Source organism: Limulus polyphemus, unplaced genomic scaffold (assembly GCF_000517525.1).
Source record: "Limulus polyphemus unplaced genomic scaffold, Limulus_polyphemus-2.1.2 Scaffold1444, whole genome shotgun sequence".
In the NCBI taxonomy this organism is placed as follows: Eukaryota; Metazoa; Arthropoda; class Merostomata; order Xiphosura; family Limulidae; genus Limulus; species Limulus polyphemus.
Genome location: NW_013667054.1, coordinates 163666 through 191411, shown reverse-complemented (window position 1 = coordinate 191411; position 27746 = coordinate 163666). Strand labels below are relative to the sequence as shown.

The 27746-nt window shown below is 30.5% G+C and overlaps 1 protein-coding gene across 5 annotated transcripts in view; it reads left to right on the top strand.

The window, feature by feature from the left end:
* The first annotated feature begins 1086 nt into the window (after positions 1–1086).
* The window catches only part of LOC106463606 (pantothenate kinase 4-like), a 59354-nt gene continuing 32694 nt past the window's right edge, over positions 1087–27746 (top strand). Inside the window, exons 1-6 of one of the 5 annotated variants that reach the window (XM_022391137.1) lie at positions 1087–1172; positions 13402–13522; positions 15633–15718; positions 16845–17062; positions 19457–19640; positions 19982–20074. In XM_022391137.1, coding sequence (XP_022246845.1) covers positions 13417–13522; positions 15633–15718; positions 16845–17062; positions 19457–19640; positions 19982–20074 — 687 coding nt within the window. In that variant the 5' untranslated portion in view covers positions 1087–1172; positions 13402–13416. Of the gene's footprint in view, positions 1277–9432; positions 9556–13398; positions 13523–15632; positions 15719–16844; positions 17063–19456; positions 19641–19981; positions 20075–27746 lie in introns of those variants that run through there. The other 4 variants (XM_022391134.1, XM_022391135.1, XM_022391136.1 and 1 more) reach the window with 4 other exon arrangements.

Sequence of the window (27746 nt, the reverse complement as noted above, 5' to 3'; positions counted from 1 at the left end):
TTCTCTACCCATGGAAAGGTTAAATGTAAAGTTGTACTTGTTATCTGGATATAGACAGCAGTTTTCTCCATTGGTAGGTCAAGTAATACCTCAAGGTTACATCTTCCTGTATTTTCTGATGGAGATGATCAGTCGCATGGATAGTGTTAGTTGCTTAGGGAAAGTGTGATATTGTAGTTTTAAGAATATAACATTATGTTTACTCGGACTGAAATACATCCTCATCTTAGATTCAACAACCTTACAAAGAATAAACAGCTTACCTCAATTACAGATCTCTCTCCAGTAAAGGGGATTGCCCATCAAGCTAAGTACACATATTGTGATTATTTAACATTTATTTAAATTAACATTGTTTTCACCACGTGTTTCACATTTGTGTCCAGTTTCTTTCTTCGCACAAACTCAGTCAGAGTAGAGAAGTCAGAATAACTTCGAGTAAATATCTTGATGGACTATCCTGTTATTCGACAGACCTATCGTATTCACTCTTGGGGGGAAATCAGTTTTACCTGAGAATACCACAGTTGCGGGGCGTATTTCCCCCTCCAACTTTAACCATGTAGCTTTATGATTGTAAGTTTAGGTTTATATTTAGTGTCATGAAAGGGCGTTTCTAATATGGAATTTTTTGAATGCTAAGGTATCTTTATAAAAGATTTATACCATTGTGTGAACATTTTTAGCCCAGGAAATGCATGCAAAAGAAGTCTGAAGTTAACTACTATCACGGAAAATGAAGATAAAATCCCCCCCCCCCAAAAAAAACAAACAACAAAAACAAAACAAAAAACAACAACATCGTTTGGTGGGTGAAATATCTGCAGTTGTTCAACTTTATTTTATTTTTGTAAATGCTCCTGTGATGTATTCATTCAATACGTCTATTTCATGATTGACGCGACTTTATTTAATACATTAGCTACGTGTTATGGTATTTGATATAGATGTATATACCCTATATATAAGTTTTAGCCATAGGCATTCGATTTATTGTGACGTGTCATTTGTAATTTTTCGTCAAGATATTTTGATTTTGACAAATGTCAAACGTAATTAGAGAGGACAGCACTGTGCCAGTCAGCTGCAACCTTCAATTATCTGTTGCTACTATTATTATTACTGTACCAGGAAAAATTCTAGAAAATTTGACAAACATTAGAAACTGGGCAGTAAGTTCAAGGTTGACATAGATCAAATTTGTAAAATAAGCTTAATAGTTTTGTTAATTTTATAAAATTGTAGTCACGATTTTGTAAGATAGCTCGTAAATAAGGTACAGTTACTTGAATTTGAAATAAAATACTACTACTAGTAGTAGTACTAGGTAATTTTAGACTTGGCAAGCCTAAGTAATTTCGTCGACGACGTTGCTTGTTATGTTAATCACTTAATCAGTTAATATTATGTTACGTATAAATTATGCAACATTGCAAGTAAACTGAAGAAAGAAGTATATATTACTGAAATATATTTACGTCACTACTGTGTACATAGAGTTGACCTGATAAAAAGCGTAAAAGTTTCATAATTGTTTGATTTGTGACGTTAATTGTTATGTCATAGTTTGTCCACTTAGAATTAGATTAATTTAACAGTTAATGAGTTATGTTTAAGTGTCATGCACAACTTTCCAAAATTACTTCGTAAGTATTTGACACTGCATGTATGTTTTAATGTTAATATAGCCATTTACGCTAAATGAGGTAAATGACACATTTAATGATTTAGTGAATTTAAAATGTCTAATTTCCATCATCGTCCATTTGAAAAACAACTGAAAATGTGAGATATGGAATGATCTTAGAATTTATGCTGTAACACATATGGTGGTTTCACTTTTACATTTAATTGGGTTGAGAATAAACCAAATGATCATTTAGCAAAACTGAATATTAACAGGCCTAACATTTGTTTTAAAAATCACATTAATTTCAGATGTTATTTCCACATTTTTCATAATTTGATCATTAAGGATTAAAAACCAGAGATATGTAAACTAATCTTCTAAAAGATGCAAGAACATTGTCTAGATTATATTAACTTTAGTTTTTGCACTATAGATAGGTTGTATTGAAACTTGTTTTATTTATAGGTGATGTCATTAAACTAAACTGTTGTAGACACAGCGGAAGTAAAACCTCATGATCTACAGTTGTTTATAATCTGGAATATCAGTTAAATATTGTTTAATCATTTTTAGGCACATATTTGGATACTTGGAGTTAGAAAATGTAGAAGCACATATAAATAGTTTTTTTGAGGATCTTTTGTCTCATCATCTAGCCCAACTCAAAAGTTTTGGTATTGAATGAAAAACCTCATGGGCTGTAATTTATGGGAGACAAAAGGTAGATCTGAATTGCTATTTTTACACCCCTGAATTTAAATGTGCAATGGGCAAATTAAGAGTAATGTGGAGAAAAATACATCTGCAGTTAATGCAATTTTTATCACAAATTTTAGGTATGTGTTTCTAATGTTTCACCAACTTTTGAAGTTTAAAACATAAATTTTGTATGTTAATAGATGTAGAATGTGTATCTACTTAAGTAAAGAAGCAAACCTGTATCGGGCTATTTTATATAAACAACTTGAAACAACAAGTTTTTTTCCATCTTAAATCATTATTTCATCAAATGTTAAAGAAAAAAATTGCAAATGTAACTAAATTTTCCTATTGAGAATTTGGCAAATTCATAAAAAATACAAGGAAGCAAAGTGTTTCTGTAAAAAAAAATATAAAAATCTGGTTTGTTAAAGCTTGAATGATGTCCACAGTATATTTTTAAAGAGAAATTTGATTTAATAATGAAGTATTAACAAGCAATCTCTGACTTAACCACAGCATATTTACTAAACCACTTGGAAAGCTATATCTGAGATTTTGTTGCATTTCCTGAAGGTTTGTTGGAATACAGCATATTTTGTGATGAATCAAACAGTTTAGGGCAATCTTGAAACAGAAAAGGATTTATGAAGATACATTGATTTTTTTGTAGGGTCAGTGGGAGTGATTTTTCACTAAAAAATGGATTTAGGCCATCAATGTTGTAATACAATTTTACTGAAAACACTTTTTTTTAAAAAAAAAGAGCTGAGCAATTTGATCAATTACATATGAGCAGCAGTTACATTGACTTGTCATGCAAAGTAATAAATAAATCAACATTTAGATGAAATCAAAAGTAGTGTTTCCAACTGCTACTGTTTTTGAATTATTTCAATAATTGATTAATCAAATCTCTGATTATATAAATTAAATGAAAATAAGCAATTAATTGAAATAACTGTTTTGATTATTCCAACTTTAATCAAAATTATGATTAAATTGATTGTTAGAGAAATAACCAACTAATCAAAATTAATTGTCCTGATTATTAATGTTTTTAATTATTCCAACTATCCAAATAATCCTGTCTTTATTATTTCAAAATTACTAAGTATTAGGTCATAAATAAATAAATGTCACTTATTTTAGATGAAAAAAAACCCAAACAACTGATATATCAAAACAAAACATTTATTAAATGAAATAGTCTCCATTCTTATCAATTATGGTTTTCTATCTTACTATCAGGTTGTTAATGCCCTGATTAAAGAAATCACTTGGCTTTGAAGCAAAAAAGATGTTGATATCCTTTTTAACATCGTTCACATTTGCATACGTTTTTCCATTAAGATGGTGTTGCAGCGAACAAAGAAGATGGTAATCTGATGGTGCCATAGCTGGAGAATATGGAGGGTGGGGGGAGAACTTCCCAACCTAACTCCATAATCTTGTGTTGCATCACACATGCCACATGTGGATGTGCATTGTCGTGGAGATGAACAGTTCGCTGTGGATTGAGGAGTTCGAAATGAATTACTCCTTTGATGTTCTACCAAATGCATAGCATCACTTTCTGTGGATGAAGTCCAGGTTTTGGGGTCAGAAGTGGTTTTTGTATAGAACTGAGCCATTGTTTTTGGCATTTAATATTTGCATAGAGAATCCATTTTTCATCACAGGTGACCATTCTGTCTAAATATGGTTCACGCGCATTACATGCCAGAAGAGATGAAGCAACGTTCACATGTTGGAAAAGATGATCTTCAGAGAGTTCGTGAGGCACCCAAACACATTCTTTGTGGGGATCTCCTATATTCCTTATATGTTTACGTATTGTTTAATGAGTGGTGTGCAATTTCAGGGCCATTTCACGAGCATGTTGCCTTGGGTTAGACTCAAGTGTCTTCAGAGGATCAATATCAATTCCAACATGTTGGCCCCTGCCATCACAGTTTTTAAGGCTAAAGTCACCTGAACAAAATTTGCTGAACCATCTTTGACACTTACGAACGTTCAAAACATTTACATAAACTTCTTTGATATTCCTTGTGGCTACAGAGTCATTGTTTCCCTTCTTGTATTCAAACAGCATTGCTAAATGTGTGTCTCATTGTGTGCCATCACTATAAGGGATTAGAGTATACTAAACTTTACACATTATATAGACTACACTAACATGATGTTTAGGTAGTTCGTTTAAGTATTATACGTGATGTACATTTTTTGGGGGGGGGGGGGGGTTAATGAAAGTGTTCTAAAATGCGACATTAATTTCTTGACAACCTAATATCTGCTACTGTCATTAACTTTGAATTGCTGACTAGAGGGAAAGCACTAACCACCATCTCTCTGGCTACTTAACTGTTGGATAACTGGTAAATTTGCTGTTTTTGTTAAATTTCTAATTGTGTAATTGTATTCTTTAATGCTCAATAAGCAGGCACAAATCTAGAGAAAGTGTCTAGGAAGTCCAGACCCCTCCTCTCCATCTCTTCAAAAATTAACTGTATTATTTAATATTGTATAAGCAGGCATGGATATAGAGAAAATATTCAATGGGGCCATACCCACTTCACCCATTTTTTTTTTTTTTTTTTTTCAAGAAAATAATAAAAATCTATAACAATCCAGACCGTAACTGATTATTTCTAAGGTCATACAACAATATGAATATCAGTTAAACATTGCCATGGTAATTTTTTGTGCTTTCTTTTTCAAGACCCTAACAATATATTTTGACTTTAAGAGATTTGTTTTCATCGAAGCTAGTATTCTTTATGACTCCTGCAGATTTGTTAGAGAATCACACTTTTTTCTTTGTTTTAATAGTTGCTAGAATTTTCTTGAGAAAGATGTTTTTATATTTGATGTCTGAAATAAGTGAAAATGCAAGTGGTATGACTGCACAAGTAATAAGTTTTTGAAAACGGGTATTCTGTTTACCAGTTGTATAATTATTATTTTCATATGAATCATATTGCTAGCAATAAAGATATAAGCTATGAAATCACTGGATTATAACCTGACTGAGCTATTCATTTACAGTATATATATATGTATATTAACAGTATTTAAACTCTGACTTACTTAGGTTACTTTAGGACTATATAGTCAACATTGATTAATCCAAAATACTATATTATTATAGTGGAAGTCTCTTCTTTCATGTACAGATACTGAATATTTGGTTAGTGTTATAAACTAACTTTTTTAAAAAGTGAATTGGTATCATACCATCATTGTAAAAATAAAGTAGTATGGTAGCTATTGTGGAGAAGTTCAAATATTATTAATTGTTAACACAATAATACTATATTATCTGAATAAACTTTCTAGATTTATTCATTCTATAATAGTGTTCAAACTTTTTAGGATAGTTATATCTATCAAAAGTTTTATAAAACAAGTTGATGTTTTAATTTTTATGTTGTTTGACTTTAAATTTAGTCTACTTGAAGAATAAAAAAAAAGTAGGTTTTTACTTTGACTGAGTACTTGTTTGCCTAATAAATAAGGTTTCATCATTCATTTCTTTTGGTTGGTAACAAAGTCTTTGGGTAACTGTGTCGTTATAAATACAAACTTGAGACTCAAACTTTGTGGTAAACATGATTATAAACATGTAGAACAATACTGAGTTGTCTGGAATAACAGATCTGGAAAAATATACACAGTATTGTTGCAACTAGTGGCTTATAAGTAAATAAGTCTTTTGTTTATAAAGGTTAAAAAGTGCAGATGTGTTGTGTGTATTGATATTTTCATGTACAAAGTTCAGGATTAAAAAAATAACTTCTAAATTTTTGTGCCTCTGTCTGAAGACAGGGTTTCCTCCAGCTTTTCATATTTTTTTTTTGCTACTTGTTAAAATTTTTTGAGAGAGAAGTTTTAAAGTCAGTTTTTGTTAATTCTAACTATATTTCAATAATTGTAAATCAAAATTATTCAAAAATTGATATTTTGCCATTTTCTGACATTTATTTAGCATAATTTGTGAAGAAAGTTCTTTTTTTTTCAAATACCACTAATCACCCAACTCTAGTGACAATAGAGGCATGGTATGTTCATCTTTTAGCTGATCATGTTGCTTAAAAGCCACATTATCAAGCCCAAAGAAGGTCTCTGTCCACGTAAATAACTTTTTTTTCACGACATTCAAATCATGAATAGGGTAAACAAGCAAGGAAAAAGCAAAATACTCTGGCTTTGTAGCAGGATCATAGTAATATGAGATTCATTGTACCAACAGCAGTACTGGTTACTAAAACATACAAAACAAAATAGTATAATGATAAAATAAATTGTGCATATTCAAGGATTTTGAAGTTAAGAACACGAATGTTAATAAGTGCTCAATAAGATATGCCAATATAAAATGAAGTAAAATAAATAGTGATGCAATGGAAGATATAGTGTAATAAAAAAGAAGAAAGGCAGTAAATGAATAATGGTGAGGAAGAAATGACTGGCATGAAAAATCAAAGTGATAGCAGGTCGCAGGAGAATAAAACAGAGTTAGCTAACAAGAAGAAAAACCAAGAAAATCACTGGGGTTACTAAGGCGACCATTGCTGGTCATATGACTTATGACCATCACCTAAAGCTCCTTGGACTCTGCAGTGGGTTACTCTTCACCCATACAGCCTTCTATTTTTCCAACTTCAGGAAAATGAATGGTAGATTGCACCCTATTAATCCCTGTAATTTTCTTATTTTCAGATTTCCATATTGGATAAGAACCCTACCCATTTAGCAAACTACTGGAATTTGCTCTGGTTAAGTCAGAGAATGCTTGTTAAAATATTGTCTACAATTGTCTGTTTGTCCATGTGATGTTATGAAACTTGTTTATGTTAAGTGCAATGTAAATTGGGAAGATTTGATAGTTTATATTGATTGATGGTTTGTGCTTTTCATTTTATGTATAGCATAAGTTTAGCCTCTTTTTATACAAAAATTCTGAGGTATCAATTTTCTTATTTATAAGTCCTTGATTTTCGAAACACATGCTGAATACTGATTGTCTGGAAAGTAAATAGGGAAAGCACTCTGTTTTTCAAATGAAAAATATTCAAAGTAAATATGAGTTTGGATGTATTTGGACTCTCAAGTAAGATTGGATAAATCACTAATTATATAATGTTAAAGAGGTAATGTGACAACAATATTTAAATATGCATATTGTTTATAGTTCATTTAGTGGTGCAAGACTATGCAGTATATAAATGAAACAGGTCTGTATGTACATATCTGGTTATCCTTTTCAGTGGTTTACCTATGCTAACAAACTTCAGTCAGGGTTCTCATTATCTTTATGAGTAAGTGGTTAAATGTTTGTATGTAGTAGAGCTTGTGCTCAAGGCCTGATCATGCTTTTAGGCATGGTCTGCCTATAGGTTCCAGAAGAAAGCTCCTAAAAAGTTTGAAAATCGAGACTATTTGAAATACCAGTTCTTATATTTTCTGGCATGTTTTAACAACAGTATGAATACAAATTGCAGTATTAAAAGTAATAATGTATGAACTTGTTATATATTTACATCTTATAACTTTACATGTATTTGCGTTAGGAGTGTTTTTAACACGCACACACACCCTTGTTATTATTAATAACATGATTTTTTCCCTCTATCATGGTGCCTCTGAAGTAGGTGAAGCTAGTCATTAAATTTGAAATTATTTTCTTTTGTGTGGGTTGCAATTTATTGGCTTAATCAGTAACTGAACAATATTCTGTTACACATGGATGAGCAGAGAATGGGCATGACATATGTCCTGCTTTTTCCATTTCTTGCTTACTCGAAAGCATTAGAAATAGCTTCAGAACATTTGCAAAGAGGGGCTCAAAAAGGTTGCAGTTAAGTGATTCTGGTGTCTGAGTTCCTAGAAGAAAGGAGATATACAGTATCAAGGTACCCAGATAGGTGAGCTGGATTTACCAAGGGCCAAGCATGTAATAAAAACCCTGCTACAGTATTGCAGTGCAGACTTTGACAAAGTTTATGAAAAAAGTAAAAGATTGTGCAGACTTGCACATATCTAATTTACAAATTGAGACATGAAGGGGTCTTTTCGCCCCATTGGATATTGATATGTGTTGTCACATTACAGCTTACTGTGCTTTAAACATAAAAATACTATCAATATATTACTTACAATATTATAATCATTCATTTTCCTTTGTGTTTCTGTGATATATATACTGATTTTGCACCTATTTGTTTTTTGTAATAAAAATGTTAAAATCTAATTATCCTACATTAGTGAATTATATAGATGTTAACACCCACTGAAGTTATACACAACAAATCATATAAGAAAGTAGCTCTCTCTGTTAGTGTTAAGGCACTCTGACTTATCTAATCATATAAATAATATCCTAAGTACAAGAAGAGGGATAGGAATGAATGGTGACCTAAATACAAGTGTCATGATCTGTGCTCTTTCATGAAGCACTAAATTAGAACTCGGTAACAGTTAACAGTTTTGTTTATTCAGAAATATTTACAAGTTATTAAAATTTACAAATAATAATGTGTGCAGTTTTCTTTTTATGTCAGTTGGAGTAAATAATAAAATACATTTACTATGAATGCAGTAAAAGAGCTTTACTATATATGCATATATAGACAGTTTTATGAAATAAAATTGTGAATAATTTGTCACTTGAACTCTTATGTGACAAATTGTAAATGAAACAGGAGTTAGAAAAAGTTTTATTGTGACTATCATGTTTCATGGAATGCTATAAAACTATATTAAAATGAAACATGACAGTCACAATACTTTTATACATAAATGACCAGTAGGTCAAGTGAAATATAATAGTATGATTAAGAAATTTATCTTAAAATGTGAAACATTATTATGAGGCAGTTACTTTGCTTTCAAACATTACACTTGTTACATAATGTATTGGATGAAATACATAAATGCATGTAATTCCAAGAAAATCCTTTTGTAATTTTTATTAATTACCATTGTGAAAGGTTTTGAGTATTTTGAATTGAATTAAACATACAAGTTCTTTTTCTGTTTTCTTTAAAAGAAGTTAAAATTAGTGCTGGATTTTATTTTTATATACCAAATTAGAGGTCAAGCCAGACTTCTAAAATGGAAAAGTTAACTCTCCCTTTAAGTGCCAATAGGGAGAAGTTTTTGAAAACAGAGAAAGACTTCACACTTCTCTACCAGATGCATTCACAGTGTGAAAACACCATTTGGTAAAGGAAACGTTTATTGAAGGAATAATTATTTCCATTACATGTGTATTTATGTTTATTTAGGGGTTAATATTCCATTACACCAGTGTTTATATATATGAATGCAGTAAAATATATACACACACACACACATATTTATATGTACATGCAACTTGAAGCATTAAATACTGATGAGAATTTTTTTGTTTGTTTCAGAAGCTAAGAATATCATTGTTTATATTTTGTAATTTGAATTGATAAATTGTCTGTCTTTATTCAAAATAATATAGTTTCAATTTCTAAATCCATTGCATTTTCCTTTTTTTTTAAAGTTACATTTTGAATGTCATTTGTGATTTGTAGTCTTAGCAGGATTTTTGTGTCCATGTACCTAGGTAATAATTTTTTAATGTATTTAGAAATTGAGCGGTGCCAAAATCCCATAGTATCTTGCACATACCAACTGAAGTTATTGTGATTCAAAACTTTGTGAAAATTTTTTGGCTTTTCTTTCTCCAATTTTTCATTGGCTTTTCATTTCTGTCCAGATTTTGACTCGGAATTTTCTGAAGGTTTTATACCTGACCAATTTGCTAGAGACATTATAAGTGAATAAATAATAGTGAATATCAACATGGGCAGCAATATCTAATTTTGATTTTATTGCAGGCTTAAAATGCAGTTATATATGTAAGTTAGTGAGTAAACACAATTTAAAATACCACTTTATGGTACATACATTGCATAATTAATGATTACTTCCCATAACAAACAATTCAATAAAAAATACAGCAATCCATATGCAAAAAAAGACAAGATGCCTTTCCCAGTCATCATTAAATACTGTTTCTTACTACACTGAAAAATAATTAATACAATTTTGTGTGTTAATACAATATACAGTCAATATTTTGTTTTGACATAAATCTTCAATAACAACTGATGAACTTAATTAGTACTGACACATCATTGGTGGAGAGACTAGATTGAATGTGCCAGTTGGCTACCTATATTATTCATGCCAAGTGTGAAGGATATGGATGAGCATATAGTGTCTTGGCAATTTTATTTGCTTATGTTGAGAGTTTTGAAGCTAAGTGTGTAATGATACTGTTTGTCACCATCACACGGGTGACCAACTGAGCTGAAAAATGAAGACTTGAATTTTACCACAGGAGGGGGGGGGGAATAAAAATCAAAATTGGAACTTTGAAGGTGAATTTTAAAGCCACTTCATCCAGTTGCATGAGCCCTGCCAAATCAAAATATCTAAAATTGAAAATTCATTTATGTATGATATAAAGATTGATATTGATAATTCTGAGTAATGTGAATTAAGAAGGTTTTTGACTTTGTATCATTGTTAATTGATCATGTTATACAAATTCTCTAGCACAATGGTCAAATATAACCCACTCTCTTACTACATGTCATATTACTTGAGCTTACAAAAGTCTTACAAAAGATTGATTTCATGTAACTGAAATGGAAGCACATAAAAATCTTCCATAATAATAGAATGAATTTGATTTTCTGTCAACATAGAATGCAAATTAATAATCAGAAATGACATAATTGTTCCTTTATCTTTAATATTTAATTCAAATAATGAAAAGATATATTCTCAAGGGTACCATTGGTTTGTAGGTAATATCTTTACAAATAATGTTTAGAATCAGTAATTATAGAACACTGTACCCCAGAATAAGAAAATTTGGGGAATTGTATATTTAAGAAATACTATTTTCAGTCTATGAATGAATCTTCATAAATATCATTTTCAACAACCTATTATTCCTTCATATGTTAATGAAAGGTATGTGTTGAAGTATGACAGTGAAATATTTAATAAATTACAAAAAAGGGGTAATTTTATTAAATACTAAAGCATAAGACAATGATGAAGAGCAACTATATATGAAAAGATGTTGATATAATACCAAGGAATGTTAAATAGATAAACACCTATAACTAATTGGTTATTTTGACATAAGATTTCGATGATTGGAATAATAAAAAATAATAATGACTGGAAACAAATTTTGATTAGTTTATGATTTTAGTGAGTCATGATGCTAATCAATTAAGCTGAACAACCTTTTTTGAATTAATTGAACTTAATAATAAAAAAATCACAATAGCAATATTTTAATTACTTAGTTGGAATAACCAAAAACAGTAATAATCAAAAACCAGTTTCAATTAGTTGAATATTTTCTTTGCATTTAGTACATTTAATCATAATTTTTATCAGTTATTTTGTGGCAACCCATGTTATCAACATTCATAGATAATTGATCTTATCAAATAATTAATTGCCTAATTTTGCTATTCATTAACACCCACTGTCACTTTTTTGCACAATCATAGCCTGAAAGTGTGAAGCACATTTTTGTAGCAACCAATTGCAAACCATAAACCCTCAAGATCATATTCTGAACATGCTAATTATTAGGCCATGTTTGGCCTCTTTTACATTCTTAAATTCTAACAAAATGAAATTAATTTTGACTACAATAGAGCTGTGCAAATAACTGCACACTTTCTATGAAATGAAAATGTACAATAAACAATTAAGCAACTTAGTAAAAATACACACACACAAAATTGTGATCTTGTACAGATAATTCAAAATAAATCCATAAGTATTTCCAGAAGATTGAAACTATTATGTATTCTTGATTCAGCATTTAATATACTTCAAATTCTGTCAGCAGAATGTGAAGAAATTAAATGTAAAACAATTTTGTGATTGACCAACTGGATGTCAAAAATCATAAAATAAGTAAAGCTGCTGTAAGTATTCCAACACCATGTTCAAATGATTATACAAGCATTTCTAAAACAACACATTGAAAGTATGAATTCACAGTGCTAGGATTTGGAAAATCAGCATAACCGAAACAAACATTTTAACAAACATTTGTGATTGTTATGCTTAGTGAGGAATATATACAAAAGTTAAGATATATAGATAGTAACAACATTTTCTCATTATCATAATTAAGTAAACCACCATAAAATAAAAAACGCATTCATGTATGTGGTCTGAGCACGAGGAAAAGTGCTGTGCACTATTGTTGGACCCTGTAAAACTGTTTTCTTTGCAGTGCTGATGTTTCACACAGTGAAGCCCAATTAACTTGCATTCATGTTCCATCAAAATGTTCGGTAGATAAGTGTGAAGTATACTTACGTAAAGTATGGGATATTTTCATTCATGAAATCTGATCAACATGCTTTGTACTACATTGTCAGTCATTCAATGGTTTCTGGTTTGATTCCCATCGCCACCAGACTTACTTGCACTATCTTTCTTATGGCAAAGATACTGAAGACTATCTGCTACTATCACGAATTTTGAACTGAAAACCAGACAAAGGCAAATGTCTTGTAGTACCAGCTGCTATTGTTTTTTCTTTTTTAACTGGTGACTAAAGGGATTCATTGCCAACCATTTTCTTTTGCTTGCTAACATGTGTCATCATTTTAGAACCATTGTACTAATTGATCCTAATGGGTTTGTGGTCAGTTTATTGACTTACAATGCTAGAAATTATAAAACTTCCTTAAAGGATTTATAATAATACATAAAACAAATATAAGATTAAATTTATATAAAACTAATTACATTTTATATATCAAATTAACACTACAACCTTCTGAACCTCCTAGAGGAATCATGCCTAAAACTATAAACTTCACATTGACAATTAATCACCTACTTTAGTAGTATCACCCACACATTCTTAAAGATGATTAAAACTCTGTTGTATGTTATTCTACTCAATAAGACCCAAGATTTTGATTATCTCACAAATATATACATGTTTTAGCTTATTATTATACAAAAATTCATTTCAGAAGTGTGGTTAAAGTTTTATGAAAATGACATCATCTCAAACTGGAGCGAGGAGTATTGTCCTTCCAGAACAGAACAGTGTCTTCAGAAACTTGAAGAATGTTAAACGATTTGCCATTGATATTGGTAAGATAAATCAAAACTATTTCTTTGCGTATCATAAAAGATGTTTTTTTTTTTTATCTATAACCGATAGTCATCAAATGAATTTTTGTAGGTTTGAAGAACTTTATATTACAAAAGAATTAGTGTATCCATACAGATATCTCTTCTAAGGCCTTGTACTGTGAACAAGTTTTAAATGAATAGGAACATTGGTTCAATCTTTTCTTCTCAGCTTAGCACATACAATACTCTGAGTTTTCCCATTACTAGTGTGGTAATCAGGTACATTGATATCTGACAGAAAAGTCAAAAGTTTATACAAAATACAAGTTTGAGGTTTTTAAGCAAAGAAGAAATTGAACATGCACAGCAAGGAAAAACAAGTGAACAGAAGTGAACAAACACACAAGATCTGTATTCACACAAATGTCTGCGATATTACCAAATTGCTGGCTTGTTTCTAATACATGGTAGCTTTTGTCTGGCTATTATGGTTGAAAATCCAAACAGAGAAGAGAGAGAAACAAAGTCCTCAGAACTTTAAAGAGACAGAATTATGGAAATACCTTATTTATATATCCAGGCCAAAATCTTAGTAAGATATCACACAGGTTCATGGATTGCACTCACCAGTCAGTGATTTACATACAATTCTAAATCATCCGAAAACAACTGTATGAGTCTACTATCTTTTGAATAGGCTGTCCTCCAAAAAACCTGTAAACACAAATGCTAGCTTGAGACTGAAGAACAAAGGTTGCAGTATGTAGTTTTCACATGTGTAAAAGTATTAGCACATGTTACAACTTTGAGACATTTGATCAACATCGATGTGATTAACTACATGCATAAACTGCAAGGCAATTTAGCCAAATTGTGTGATTATAATTGAATTTATAGTCTATTATTATCTTTGCATACAGTACAAAACTTATTTTACTTTTAGCTAAATTAAAATGAATTATATTGCAAAACAGTCATGTTTATTTACTAGCGTGTTACCCCCTGGTGGGTCAGAAGTAAGTTTATTGGCTTATGATGCTAAAATTCTGGGTTTGATTCCCTGCATTGAATATATTGCAAATAGCTCTCGCTACGTAGCTTTGCACTAAACAAAGTTAAAATGTCCTCTATAATCTACATAGCTTATGTTTATGAAATATTCTGAATTGATAGTAGTAGATTTGGTAAAAAGGAAAAATTAATGAAACTAATATATATATATGTATTTGCATAAATTCTAAGTGACTGCTTGTATTCAAAATTAAGTTGAGAAACATTACACATTTGATATTTAAGGATGTGTAAATGTAAAGGCAGTCACTGTTACTGTAACAACCAATATCAATTGGCAAGAAGTTTGTCTGTACAATATTTAAATAAAAAGTCTGTGCTATATGTTTATGATGTATAGAAAAGTTTTCAATTTTATATTAGATTTGGTTTCATTTCTATAGGAAGCAATTTTGGAGTGGTCAGGTCATTGCCACATTGGCATTTCTATGGAGGTCTGGTGGCATGACTCCCCAGAAAATTTTTGAAAATTTAATGCTATGAGATTGAATCTTAAGCCATTTTAACTACAAATACTGAATACACACAACATAATGTATTGAATTAAAAGTTTTAATACATAAGTTATAGCTATAGATACCATGAAAAAGTGGTCAGGCCATGGCCTGACTGGCCTTACTGCTTCCTACAGCCCTGAGTTTGGAACTGATTTTTCACTTAGTAACAAAACTGTGAAATTTTCATAAACTAAGTATAGTTAAAACTTGATTAGGTTTTATGAATTAAAGTTACATGTATGCAGGTGATTTGGATGATATGAAAAAATGTATTTATGTTTGCATCTTGCAAACTTGTATACACATGCACAACACGATTCTCATGAGTATAAGAAGAAAAAATTCTGCAGAGTATCTTCTGTTATTTGTATATCAGTTTTGCCTTGACTTAAAAATCAATCCTTCCAACTTGCTTCAGTTACAGTAATATTACATAAATTGTAGTTTTTTAATGTTATGTCTAGTCTGAAAATATTGCATTTTAATTCTGTTATTTTTATACACTGAGAGTTTAATGTCTTGGATGGTAGTATTTATCCCTAAATTGCAATATTTTTTAGGTGGATCTCTAACAAAAATAGCATATTACTCAACTGTTTCTTATAAAAGAGCTTCATATGATTTTCATGAAGAAACGAAAGAAGGTGTAAGTACATATCTTGTTATAAAGTCCTTCTTACTTCAGGATTTTTCAGATTTGTAAAAATCCTTATCAACCCCAGGATAGTACAAAGAAATTCAGTTACCTTCATGTAATTTAAAACACAAAATCAAGATTAAAGATATTATAACTTAATTAATAACCCTTTAAATATTGAATTGTCAGTTATATTTATAAATATTTGTTATAATTTTTTTAATTTCCACGACTGAGTTATGAAAATCATTTTGCTTTATTGTAGTAGCTGTCAGTCTTTTATATCATTCAGTGTACTACATTCTGTAAGAGATAGAAGATTCACAGAAAATATGAAATATTATATTGGATTATAATTGTATCTTCATTAGATGTTCAAACCTACCAGATTCTTATCATGCTGAAACATTCTTTCTAATATCATAGTATTTCAATAAACTTACTAGGTTGATAACTGCAGTAATAGCACCCATAAAGCATTCAAGACATACTGCTTTTATTTTTTTCAGTAGGTAATGTGTGTTAGAGCAGGGAATAATATTGATTCATAGTTCCTTGTTTTTTTCACATTAAGGAATTTTTTGGTTATCTTCTAGTATTGTCAGTGGTCACAAGTGCTAAAATAACATAAAAATAGTACACCATTCATGTGCTATTGGCTTTCATTTTGGAAAATTAAATTAAATTATTTTTTATAAAGACAGGAAAATATATTATTGATTCTAGAAATAAAAACTGTTAAGAGTAACATCCAATGAAGATAATGTCTTTGAAAATTTACCTAATAGTGATTGATATATAAGATCAGTTTTTAATATAAAAAAATTAAATACATATAAATGGAAGTTTCTAAATTTGATTGGACTTTACAAGTTAAAAATATCCAATATGTTTGTTGTTTTATAAGCTGTAAATAATTTTTTGTGTTGAGATTTGTATGGCAAAATGCTTTTAAGCTTCATAAATGTGTAAGACTGATTTAATTAAAAAGCATTAGGTCAATTAAACTTAATCAGTGCTTCAACTATTTGGTTATAATTTGGATTGATGAATTAAATGGAACTGTGTTTGGACAAGTATTTCTTTCAGCTTATTTTACCATCAGCAATAATTTCTTGCTTATAATTTGCAACAGAAAAATGATGGGGTAAAATATGAAATGGCAGAGACTGACGTGGAAGGTGCAAGATTGCATTTTGTCAAATTTGAAACTAAGCACATTGAGACTTGTTTGAGCTTTATACAACAGAATCTTGTGGGTTCTCGAGACTTTATGCAAGGCAAAACTATCAAAGCTACTGGAGGAGGAGCATACAAGTATACCGATTTGTTAACCTCAACGTTAGGACTGACGTATGTTGTCCATATCCTTTGGAAGTGTATTTTTCATTTAAAAGTACCTAGATGCATTTGAAGAACTAATATATCCTATTTTTTAACTTGTTAATTTTTTTAAAATTGACTGTGACTTTAGATGTATAAATAATAAGAGACTAAATTTGTTCTTTCTAGTTCTTGTATAGTTTGATAATTGTATATTCTTGTGAAGTTTTATGATGTAAGAAGCATTCTTGTTTCTGATATGTATATATCAAATGTATCTATGCTGTATAAAAAGGCAGTAATTGATGTATCAGTCTCCTGAACTTCAAGGACTGTTGATTTAAACCAGAAAAAAAAAAGGGAACTTGGTGGTTAGGGCACTTGCAACCTGTGAGTTGCATGAACAAAACCCACTGCCAAACATGTTTGCCTTTTCAAGTGTGGGGGCATTATAATGTAATGATCAGTCCAAGTATTGACGTATAAAGAGTAACCCAAGAATTGGTGATGTTAACTAACTGCCTTCCCTGTAGTCTTATCATTTCAAAATTAGGAACAGCTAACACAGATGGCCCTCAAATAACTTTGTGTGTTTAACAAAACAAATAAATGAACAGAAAGAAATATGCTACTTAGAAATATGTTGATTAAATTGCCCAGAACCTGTAATCTATTGTTAAGCATAGTTGGGGAGTAGATACTTTTGGCTTGCTGATCAAATAAATTAAAGCAATTTAACAACAATTCATGGAAGTCATTGTTAAATATAAACTATACAATTTAACAAAAGTGCCATTCTGTGAGTAAAAACATACAAAAAATCAATAAATATAAAGCACCTTAAAGTCTCAAATATTTCAGGTGCTATTGTTTTACTACCCTTATTTAAGGTTACTTGAGACAGCATTAAAGCCTCCAGCAGATTATTATTATATAGACATCAGTAAAAGAAAAACATCTTTGTCATGAGAGTTCTAACTTCTAAACAATGAAAAATCGGTTCTGTAAATGAAAGTTGCATATGTCGTAAATACTAACTTTGAAAAGAAATCTATAAATTCTATATACATTGTTAGAGTATCTGTAAAAAAACAAGGCATGAAAATTTACCATGGCATTGTTTAATTGACACTTATATTGGTGTATTTGCTTAGAAATAATCAGTTATTGGCTGAGGTCTTAACTGTGTCGTTGTGGACTCCAGCTGCAATGGTTAAAGAAAACTTCAAAATAAGCTTTTATGGTAATTGATAGCCCAATCAAATAAAAACACTGGAATGTAATGTCTCCTTTTTGTTACTGTAGGGTAATGTAAGGATGTCTGGCTGTTTTTATTTATTTTTGTAAAAAATAGAAGGGGTTCAGAACCCCTCCCTAGATCTGTGCTTACTTATACAACATTAAGTAAGAAAGTTATTAATTTCTGAAAAACATATGTGAGGGGGCATTGATCCCCTAGATCCCTCTCCTAGGTACATGCTTGCATATATAACATTTAAAGCATAGTTATTTTTGAAAAAAATGGTTGAAGGGAGTTTAGCCTCCTGGACTCCTTCCATAGATCCACACCTACTTATACAACATTAAAGAATAGTTATTAATTCCAAAAAAAATGGGGGTTCAAACCTTCTAGACCCCTTCCCCTAGATTTGCACCTGGAAAAACAGGATGGCGGGAGAGGCTGCACCCCTTGGAACCTTCCTATAGATTTGTGCATGCTTGTATAACCTTAAGGGATAGAAGTACATAATTATAAATTAGAAACATAACACATCATATAAAAAAACATAAATGTACAATTCATTTAATACTTAAGTAACCAGAGATTTGGTGGTACTGCTGCCAGCTAGTTGCTTTCTGTTTAGTCAACAGTTCCAAGCTAGTGACAGTGGCAGATAGCCATAGTACCTTTACTATAAAAAATATAGGGCAAACAAGTTGAGTGGCAATGAGAATCAAACCAGATATCTTCAAATCATGACCCCCCCCCCAAAAAAAAAATCATATAGTTTCATTGCTAAACAACAAACAAATATAACAGCAATATTTTGATTACTTAGATAATTGGAATAATGGAAAATGGTAAATAATTGGAAACCTTAAATTTGATTAGTTGCTTAATTTTGTGACAGTCAATTCAATCAATTTATATTGATTGATTGTTGGAACAATCAAAAACAGTAACAACCAGAAACATTAATTGATTAATCATAATTTAAATCAATCAATTAGTTTATGAAACATTAATCAACATAATCTCTACTTATAAGTAATCAATTATACTGATCAGTCAATTAAATTGCTCAACTCCACTTAAATTCACAATTAAATTAAAGAACATTTTTTTACAGACTTATGTTGAAGGTAATTCTGAGAACAAATAGGTTACTCAGTTTGCAAATATATGTTGTTTTTTTGTTATAGGGTAGATAAGGAAGATGAAATGGAATGTCTTATTAAAGGTTGTAATTTTTTGTTGAAAAATATACCAGATGAAGTATTTCAGTACCGTCGCCATGGTAATCCAGAATACAAATTCTCTAGTTTGGATCCAAATGTATTTCCATACCTTCTTTGTAATATTGGTTCAGGAGTTAGCGTAATGAAGGTAAGTGAAAACAGTAAATCTCAATTTTTATTGAGCTACAGCAGTCATTTGTCAAACAAGTGATGTAGTGAAATTTTTAGGCAGTATAAAACACTTCTACGTAAGCACACATCCTAAAAGCAGCATCTTTTGGAATGTTCATTGTCAACAAAAGTCATACGTTTTTGATTTTGTGATAATGAACATTTTTAGTGTAATTTGTGAATCAAATTATGAGAAAAAGAAAAAATACTCTTTCAGTGAAAAGTTTGATTTAAAATTATATAAAGTATGGTAGAATAAAATGTGATTAATTTTTTGGTGATTTTGGTGATGCCGTGTAATTGTTTTATTTCTTGCAGGTGGAATCTGAATCCAGCTATGAACGTATTGGGGGATCAGCTATGGGAGGAGGAACTTTTTGGGGTTTAGGCTCTCTTTTGACAAATGCTGAAGTAAGCAATTACCTGAGCTTATAACTGATAGATCAATCAATTTAGATATTGACTTGTTTCCTTATTTTACTTTTCAAGTTGATTAACCCTATGCTAAGAAATGGGCCAAGGTTGAATACATCATGATCTTTTACAGAGTTACATTCACTGTTTAATTACACAACTTTATTATCAATATATGTAAATACACTTGGCATCAAAACATAGTTTATAATTCAAATCTGTCTATTATTTAAGGGTTAATTTCTTCATATTAAAAAGAAATATTTAAAAATTCTCAGTCTTCACTTTTTTGTGCCATGTGACACATCTTTGCTCTGAATCGTCTTCTTCAGATTTTATATTTTCAGTAATACAGCTAATACATTGTTCAAACAATTAGAAGCATATGCTTTACATAATTAACAGAGAAATCCCTCCCACTTCTGTCTTTCAAGATAATAATATAATCATATGTACACGGCTGATGAACATGTTTTTAACCAATACAAAGAACCAATTCTTCTTTCTTTTTCCAGCAGAAAAACATAGTCAACAGAATTTATTGCTTGTTGATGTACCAAATCTAGTTCTCTGAGCATTTAAGGAATTCTTTTAGCCTATTTATAGCATACCTAGAAAGCTAGATAATTTATAGTAGCTTTGGAAGATTCTGTTTTACATACTGACACATATTTTTTGCTCTAAAATGCATATTTGAAAACTAAATGAATTCTTTTTTTGGACATCTAAATTTGATAGACTCAGTGAGGCCTACCAAGAATGTTACCCAAACACAAAAGCTGCCTCAATTTTGCATGAGCACTAAATGGAGCTTCTTATGTGTGTGTGTGTGTGTATGTATGTATGTATGTATATAAATACTTTTTATATGTCTTTTCAAAAAGCAATAAAAATATGAAAAGTAGAAACTTCTTAGGTTAGGTAGCAAAACTTAAATAACATATGTTTAAAATTTCATGAACTCAGTCAGTGGGGAAGATGAGGTTGTAAAATGCATTTGACTTTAGTCTGATTATTTGTTTACCCATATCTCTACTGAATACATCTAAATGTGCTTCTGCTATAATTTACTATTTTTCACCAAAGAACAGCACTAGAACCATGATATTAAAAGAAAGCAGACATGAAGAGACTAGAAACTGAGGGTGTTAGGATAAGTAATTGTTATATTCTGTTACAGTCTGCAGTCATTCTAAAAAAAGACAAATGGTATTACTCATTTTATTTCATATTTTTCAAATTTTCATTTCACTGTACATTGGTGATTTTGCTACAGTTAGTGTTAGAGTAGAGAAAATGAGATAAAATATAAAGTTTTACTGATAAAAAAAACTTTGGATATTAATGTAGGGGGCTATAGAGGTTATACAAATGAAATATGAAGCTGTAGGATGAAAATAAATTTTTTTTCTTAACATGAAAATCATGTTTCACTCAGACTCATTAAAGGCTCTGCAGACAAATCTGTAGTAAAAGCTTTATTAAAAAAATCTGATTTTATGTGTACAACGAACTTGTAATGTTTACTAAAAGCTTGCCAAATTTTGTGAAGATGCACATAGTACATTTAGAGTTATAGTACTGTATGTATAATTTTGTGGTTACAAGACAAGTCAAATTGACAATCTGTTTACAGAGAGCTAACCAATGAGAGCATTTATTTCAACAATATTTAAGTTTTTTGTCAAAATATTCTAACAATACTGATTCTTTTCCCTTAAAACATCAGACTGATTCTTTACTTTAATAATTTGATTTATTATTTAGTTTCCTAATGATGTAACATATTTTGCAAAATACTGATTTATCTTTTTTTTAAAAACTACAATACATAACTTAGATACTGTAAAATATTATTACTGTATCTAATGCTTTCTACTAACAACATGGCTTATCCAAACTTTCTTAGATAACTAGAAAAAATATGCTTGAGCATCTAAATATAGAATCTTTTAACCACCTAGCAACTCCTCTGAGTGGTAACTTTCTTATTAAAATATTTCACTTGCATATTCTTTTTCAGTACCTAAAGTTAAGGTGTTTGAGGCTGTGATGTAAAACAGTAATTATTCCACATTTTTTTTTGGAAGCAGCCAGTTTGTTTGCTTCACAAATGTTACCAACTTCTGAGAATGGGCACTCAGAACACACACACCTACTACTGTGAGGAAGAAATCTTCGTGCTAACTTGAATAGTATTGAAAATATGTTTTTATTCAATTTCTGCCACAACAATGGATTAGTTGTCACTTTATATGTGATAGAGTTAAAATTAATTTCATTAGCAACAACTACTTCATTGTTTGACCAGTATAATTAATTCCACAGGTGCCTACAGATATTTTGCTGTAGCAATCCTGTAATGAGTTACTTGTTTCGTTTTGTAAACTTTTAACAAATGGTAATACTAATGGTGAGGAGTCATCTGTGTCACTTCAAATATATCTGTAACCACAATTGATTGTGAAATTGGCAGTGTTAGTGCTTTCTCCACAAAACTTTTTCATTGCTTGGTTTGTTTCCCTCAGAAAAAAATGATACTTTAATGAGAGGGTCCAACAAAACAGCTAAAGTGAAAGCTGGGTTGCTTTCTATTCCAGCAAACCTATTTTGAGTCCTTCTCTCAAGGATACTCTCATTGTTACTGTCCAAAGTGGCTACTGTTATCTTTCAACAGATATTTATGAAGACTAGCCCTTTGGAAGGATAACTTCTGGAATTACCAAGTCTGTGAAGTTAATGGTTTTAGTAATTTCTTCAAATGGTTATAGGAAGTTCCAAATTTTCTGTTGTTAAGACTGGTAATGATGATGTAAGTGGTATGAAGGAATGAATATTGCTTTCTTATTCCAAAATTATTTTTAGGAGATATGTTGAATCACTACCCCCAAGAACATACAGTCTTCACACTGTTACATCTCACACTTGCAAGGGTTGGTTGTAAAATTCGACCATTAGCTGTGTTGTTCCCTGGTTGTTGAGGATAAAGTTCTCATTGTTTGATATTATTAGTGTTGCTTTGATAGACTTGGGTGTAAGTAAAATACTTCATTCTTAGTATTGTAGTGTGTTTTGCCTTGTTAAAATGCCTTGTAAAGGTTGCATTTGTGGTTGTAAATCAAAGTATACAGTAAAGGGAAGGCTTAGTAACTGTTCAGCTTTTATGGGGATGATGAAATGAGAAAACAATATGTAAGGAAAATTCAACAATTCTTCTCATTTGAGGGATGCATTGGTGTGCATTATTCATTTTAAGGATCAGTTTATTAAAATGGAAAATGCCACTAAAACTTAGAGTACTGTTGAGTAGAAAGCTTCAATATTAATGGCAAATGCATTTGACTAATTTTAGAAAATACACTAAAATATCTTAACCACATAATTTCTAAAAACAAAATATTTTCAAACAAGAGGAAATTAAAAGCTGAAATGAGGAAAAAGAGCATAATATTGTGTAGTTTAATATTAATCACAATCATATTGCTTCTTTTTCTGACTTATTGCCTAAAAGTTTATAAGATAGATCTCTTTAGAAATGTTTAATGAGAGAACATTGCCTCTCTCAAAATGATAAGATCTCAAAAGCAAGTCATTCAGGATTGGGAAGGAGAGGCATTTTTGTCAAAAACAGTGTTGTCATGGAAGAAGAAGATTGCAAATTTCAAGTATAGAAATAAGGCAGCCTTTCTGCTTGGAAAAAAAGTTGCTGGTCACAATCACCAATTACTAAATGTTTTATCACTGCACAACATGAAATGTTCATTTCCTGACATGAATTCATTCTTAACTCTTAATAAACTGATAAACATATACATATTAATGGAGAGAAATAATGCATGAGGCAAAAATCCTTTGCTTCATTTTTGTTGTTTTATTAATGTAACAGCCATTATTTTCGTGTATATCTATGTGGACTACATAGATTTGATCTCCTACTATGTTAATATCATTTACTTTGCTGTAATTGGTCCTATAGTTTTGTCACTATTTGAACAAATGCTTTACAATCATTTGCTAAAAGAATACCTGTGGAGGAAGCAAAGGCATCACAACACTTTTATTGCTGGTATTTTATTACTTTCTCCAAATGTATTGATTAAACTATGGGTGGGAATGTAACTGTATGATACTGCTCTTTGGACTCAGAAGTAATTATAGAAGGCATGGTACACGTGTTTCCAATGTGCATATAAAGTTTGAACATGGTACTTGTAGTCTAAAAATAAAATGTCACCTGTAGCATTTCACATTCTATCCAAAAAGTATTTTTAAGATAAACATTTCTTGTGATACATAATTTACTGTATAAATGCTAGCACATCAACTCTAAACCCAGTCCCGCCGACAAAGGGGGCAACTGCCCAGGGACCCTGGGCGAATGAAACCTGGTTATGCCGTAAAGCCCACAAAGCATCTTTAGGCTATATCTTCATTTAATGATAAAAACCATAGTTTTTGGCTTTTCTTTGCATATAGATGCTTCATACATTAAGAACGACTGAAATAATAATTTGAGTAATAATTAATATGTATTTGTTACTTTATAGATTTAATAGATATTTGTTGTTACGTTTTTACGCTTATACTGTGAGGTAAAAATGGCTGCTGCTATGATTTTGTCTGGTTTATGAGATCGTTGCTGTCCTAATTTAGGATCTTCTTTTTAATAAATTTTTGAAAATGTTAAAAAAGAGAGAGAGAAAGGGGGCCCGTGCTGGCTCTCGATATTCCTGTCTAAACCACTATGATCAATGTAACTATCATCATAATATGCTTGAGCATGCTTTGCATTTTTGACAGTGAAATAGAAGGGGCCTACAGCAGATTACCTCCATTCACATGCCAGCCAACAAATCTCGAAAATGATTGATTTTATCTAATGCCAGACTGACAGACTGTCTCTACTGGTCAACTATCTTTAGAAACAGTCTCTGACTGGTAATTACTGGTTAATAGAAATGCTGAAACAAGGGCTTTAGATACCATGGTGAGTGGGAGAACCAAATAGAGAGTGTGGATGACTCTAGAATGAAGCTGTTTGATAATCTTATTGTCTGACTCAAAGTTTGGGCTGATTTTCTATCTAGAGGACCTACAAATGTGGGTAAACTGACCAAAGAAACACTAACAGCTTTTAAAAACACTTGCTATGCTGTGAAACATGTATATCTGAATATCTTTTGAAAGAGTGCAGAACTGAGTATGTGCTTTTAGATAAATTTCAGAGTTATGATGTAAAAGTATACTTGGCCAGAATTTCTCCTTCATGGGCAGTAATTACTATGTTTTTTAAAGCAATTCTTGAAGATGAGAAGAAGCTCCTTATTATGAATGTGCTCTGGCTTCATTCTAAATGATTAGATCAGATAAAAATTGTTTATATCTTTTATGAATACCAAATGAATTCTCTATCATCATTTTCAAAAGAAAATGAAATTTTGCATAAGTGGTCCAGTATAATTGAATCAGATATGTTTCAGAATATTCCTAAGAATGACCTTCAAATGCTTGTGTGTACATGTCAGGTTATTCTGCTAAACAAGGTTGTAATATTTGCACAGGTTGTGAATATTACATGCTTATTATGTCTGTACTCCAGTTTGAAATATCAACAGATGGCAAAAATGTTTTCTCTTATACAACACATACACTTTGGAGACTGAAATGGCTATCAATTATTTGTTTTAACTCTTACTTACTGCCACAAAGTACTTTTAGAGCTATGTTCTTATCAGTTTGAGGAAAAGTTTAAGTCATCTTCGTTGTAAATAGTTGTCATCCTTGCTAAACAAACATATCTCCTTTGATCTGTGTATTTAATAACTGAATGATAATTGTCCTCTTTGCTGCAAAACTAGAGCTTCAGATCTTGAGAAAAATCCATAGAAACCTGCGCCAAGATACTTTCTATTAACAAAACAAAGGCTATGAAAGACCAAATAGCAGAACAATCGAAGAAAAGAAAGGCTACAGCTTTGGAGTTCCTAAATAGCAAAATTTAAATATATATTAGCATAAGGTATGTTGTTCAAACACTGAAATTAAATATTTATAAAAATGTTAATTAATGCATATCTGTGTTTTTTAATTATATATGAATTCCAATAAGTTACACAATGACTAATAATAATACATCAATAACACCAATAATAATGGGATAAATACTAACTCATTATTATCAAGTAAACCATTAAAATATTTCAAACTCAAGCATTAATATCTTTTTAGAACAATTCACTATAGATGTAGTACTGGGCATATGGGTAAAATAATTCATTTTAAATATAAATTAATGCATTTTTCCTGTTAATTACACTTTAAATGATACATTAATGTAAATCTTTGCTTTATAGATCCTGAATTTTTTGTCTTTTGTATTTTACTTTTTTTACCTTATGTTTATTTATTTGTTCATATCCAAAATACTTGTTCTTTTTAACAATTTAGTTTTTGTATACATTTATTTCTATTGATATCCTGTTTGATAAAAAGAATTATAGTAAACACTTTTTGTGAATACAAAGTAATGTAAAACGGAATCTCTGTGTGCTCTTAACATGCATACATATAAGTGAATGTAGTTTTAACTATGGAATGTTGGTCAAGGAAATGGCCAAGTTCCTTTTGTTCTAGTTACTTATTGTTCTGGATCATTCACCTCTAATATCAGATGAACATTGTCATGGGAGAGATTTCTGTATAGTCAAATATATTATTTGAATTTATTCAGTGATCTTTTCCACTGGTGGGTCAGGTATTATGTTGATAATATATCCCTTATTTTTCAGTGAGTTAGTGTTTTTCTGCCTAAGCAAAATATATCTTTATATTTGCTAAGAAACAAAGAATTATTCACATCTTATTTCTAATGATTTTTCTTCTCTCTTAGTGGTTTTATTAATGTAGCCTTTTGTTATGATGTTACAGCATGTGGTCTGAACAATTATTAATAAAGATCAGCTTGTGAAATAGTTGTAAATAACATTTAAATACAACTTAATAGAGCATATTATAAACTATCTATGTCAATGTAGAGTAATAAAGTGGTTTAATTAATATTGTATGGTTTCTTGATATACTGACTATCCAGAGATCTTGAAGGGGTAAGAAAATGATCTAATGGGAAGTAGAAGACTAGTAACACACCATATATGTTTTTTTTTTTAAATTACACTTGGCTTAGAATTTGGATCATACATTTAATATAGATGGGAACCTTTTCAGTAGTATGATTAAAGAAAATGGTTTTGGCATAATAGTAAATAGGTCACTAAAATTATCGATTCTGTGTTGCTAGTTGTAAAGCTAATAGAATTTTAGATGTAATTATGGAGATACTGATTATAAGTCGAAAAAGGTTGTTGCCTCTTTATACAACACATTAGTTAAGTCTCACTTGAAATACTGTGTACAGTTTTAGCATCCTTATCTAAGAAATGAAATTAACTTAGTGGAAAGGATTTGGAGAAGGGCTACTGGAATGATTCTAGGGGTGGAAGGGTTACCTTATAGGAATAGGTTAAGATCTCATATTTTATTTTATTTTGAGAAGGAAAGGGTAAGAAGTTATGTTATTGTAGATTACAAGATTATTTGGTAGATCTGTAAGGTAAAGGCCTCTGATTCCTGTATTTTGAAGATGGTAGGATTAAAGGACACAAGATTAAGA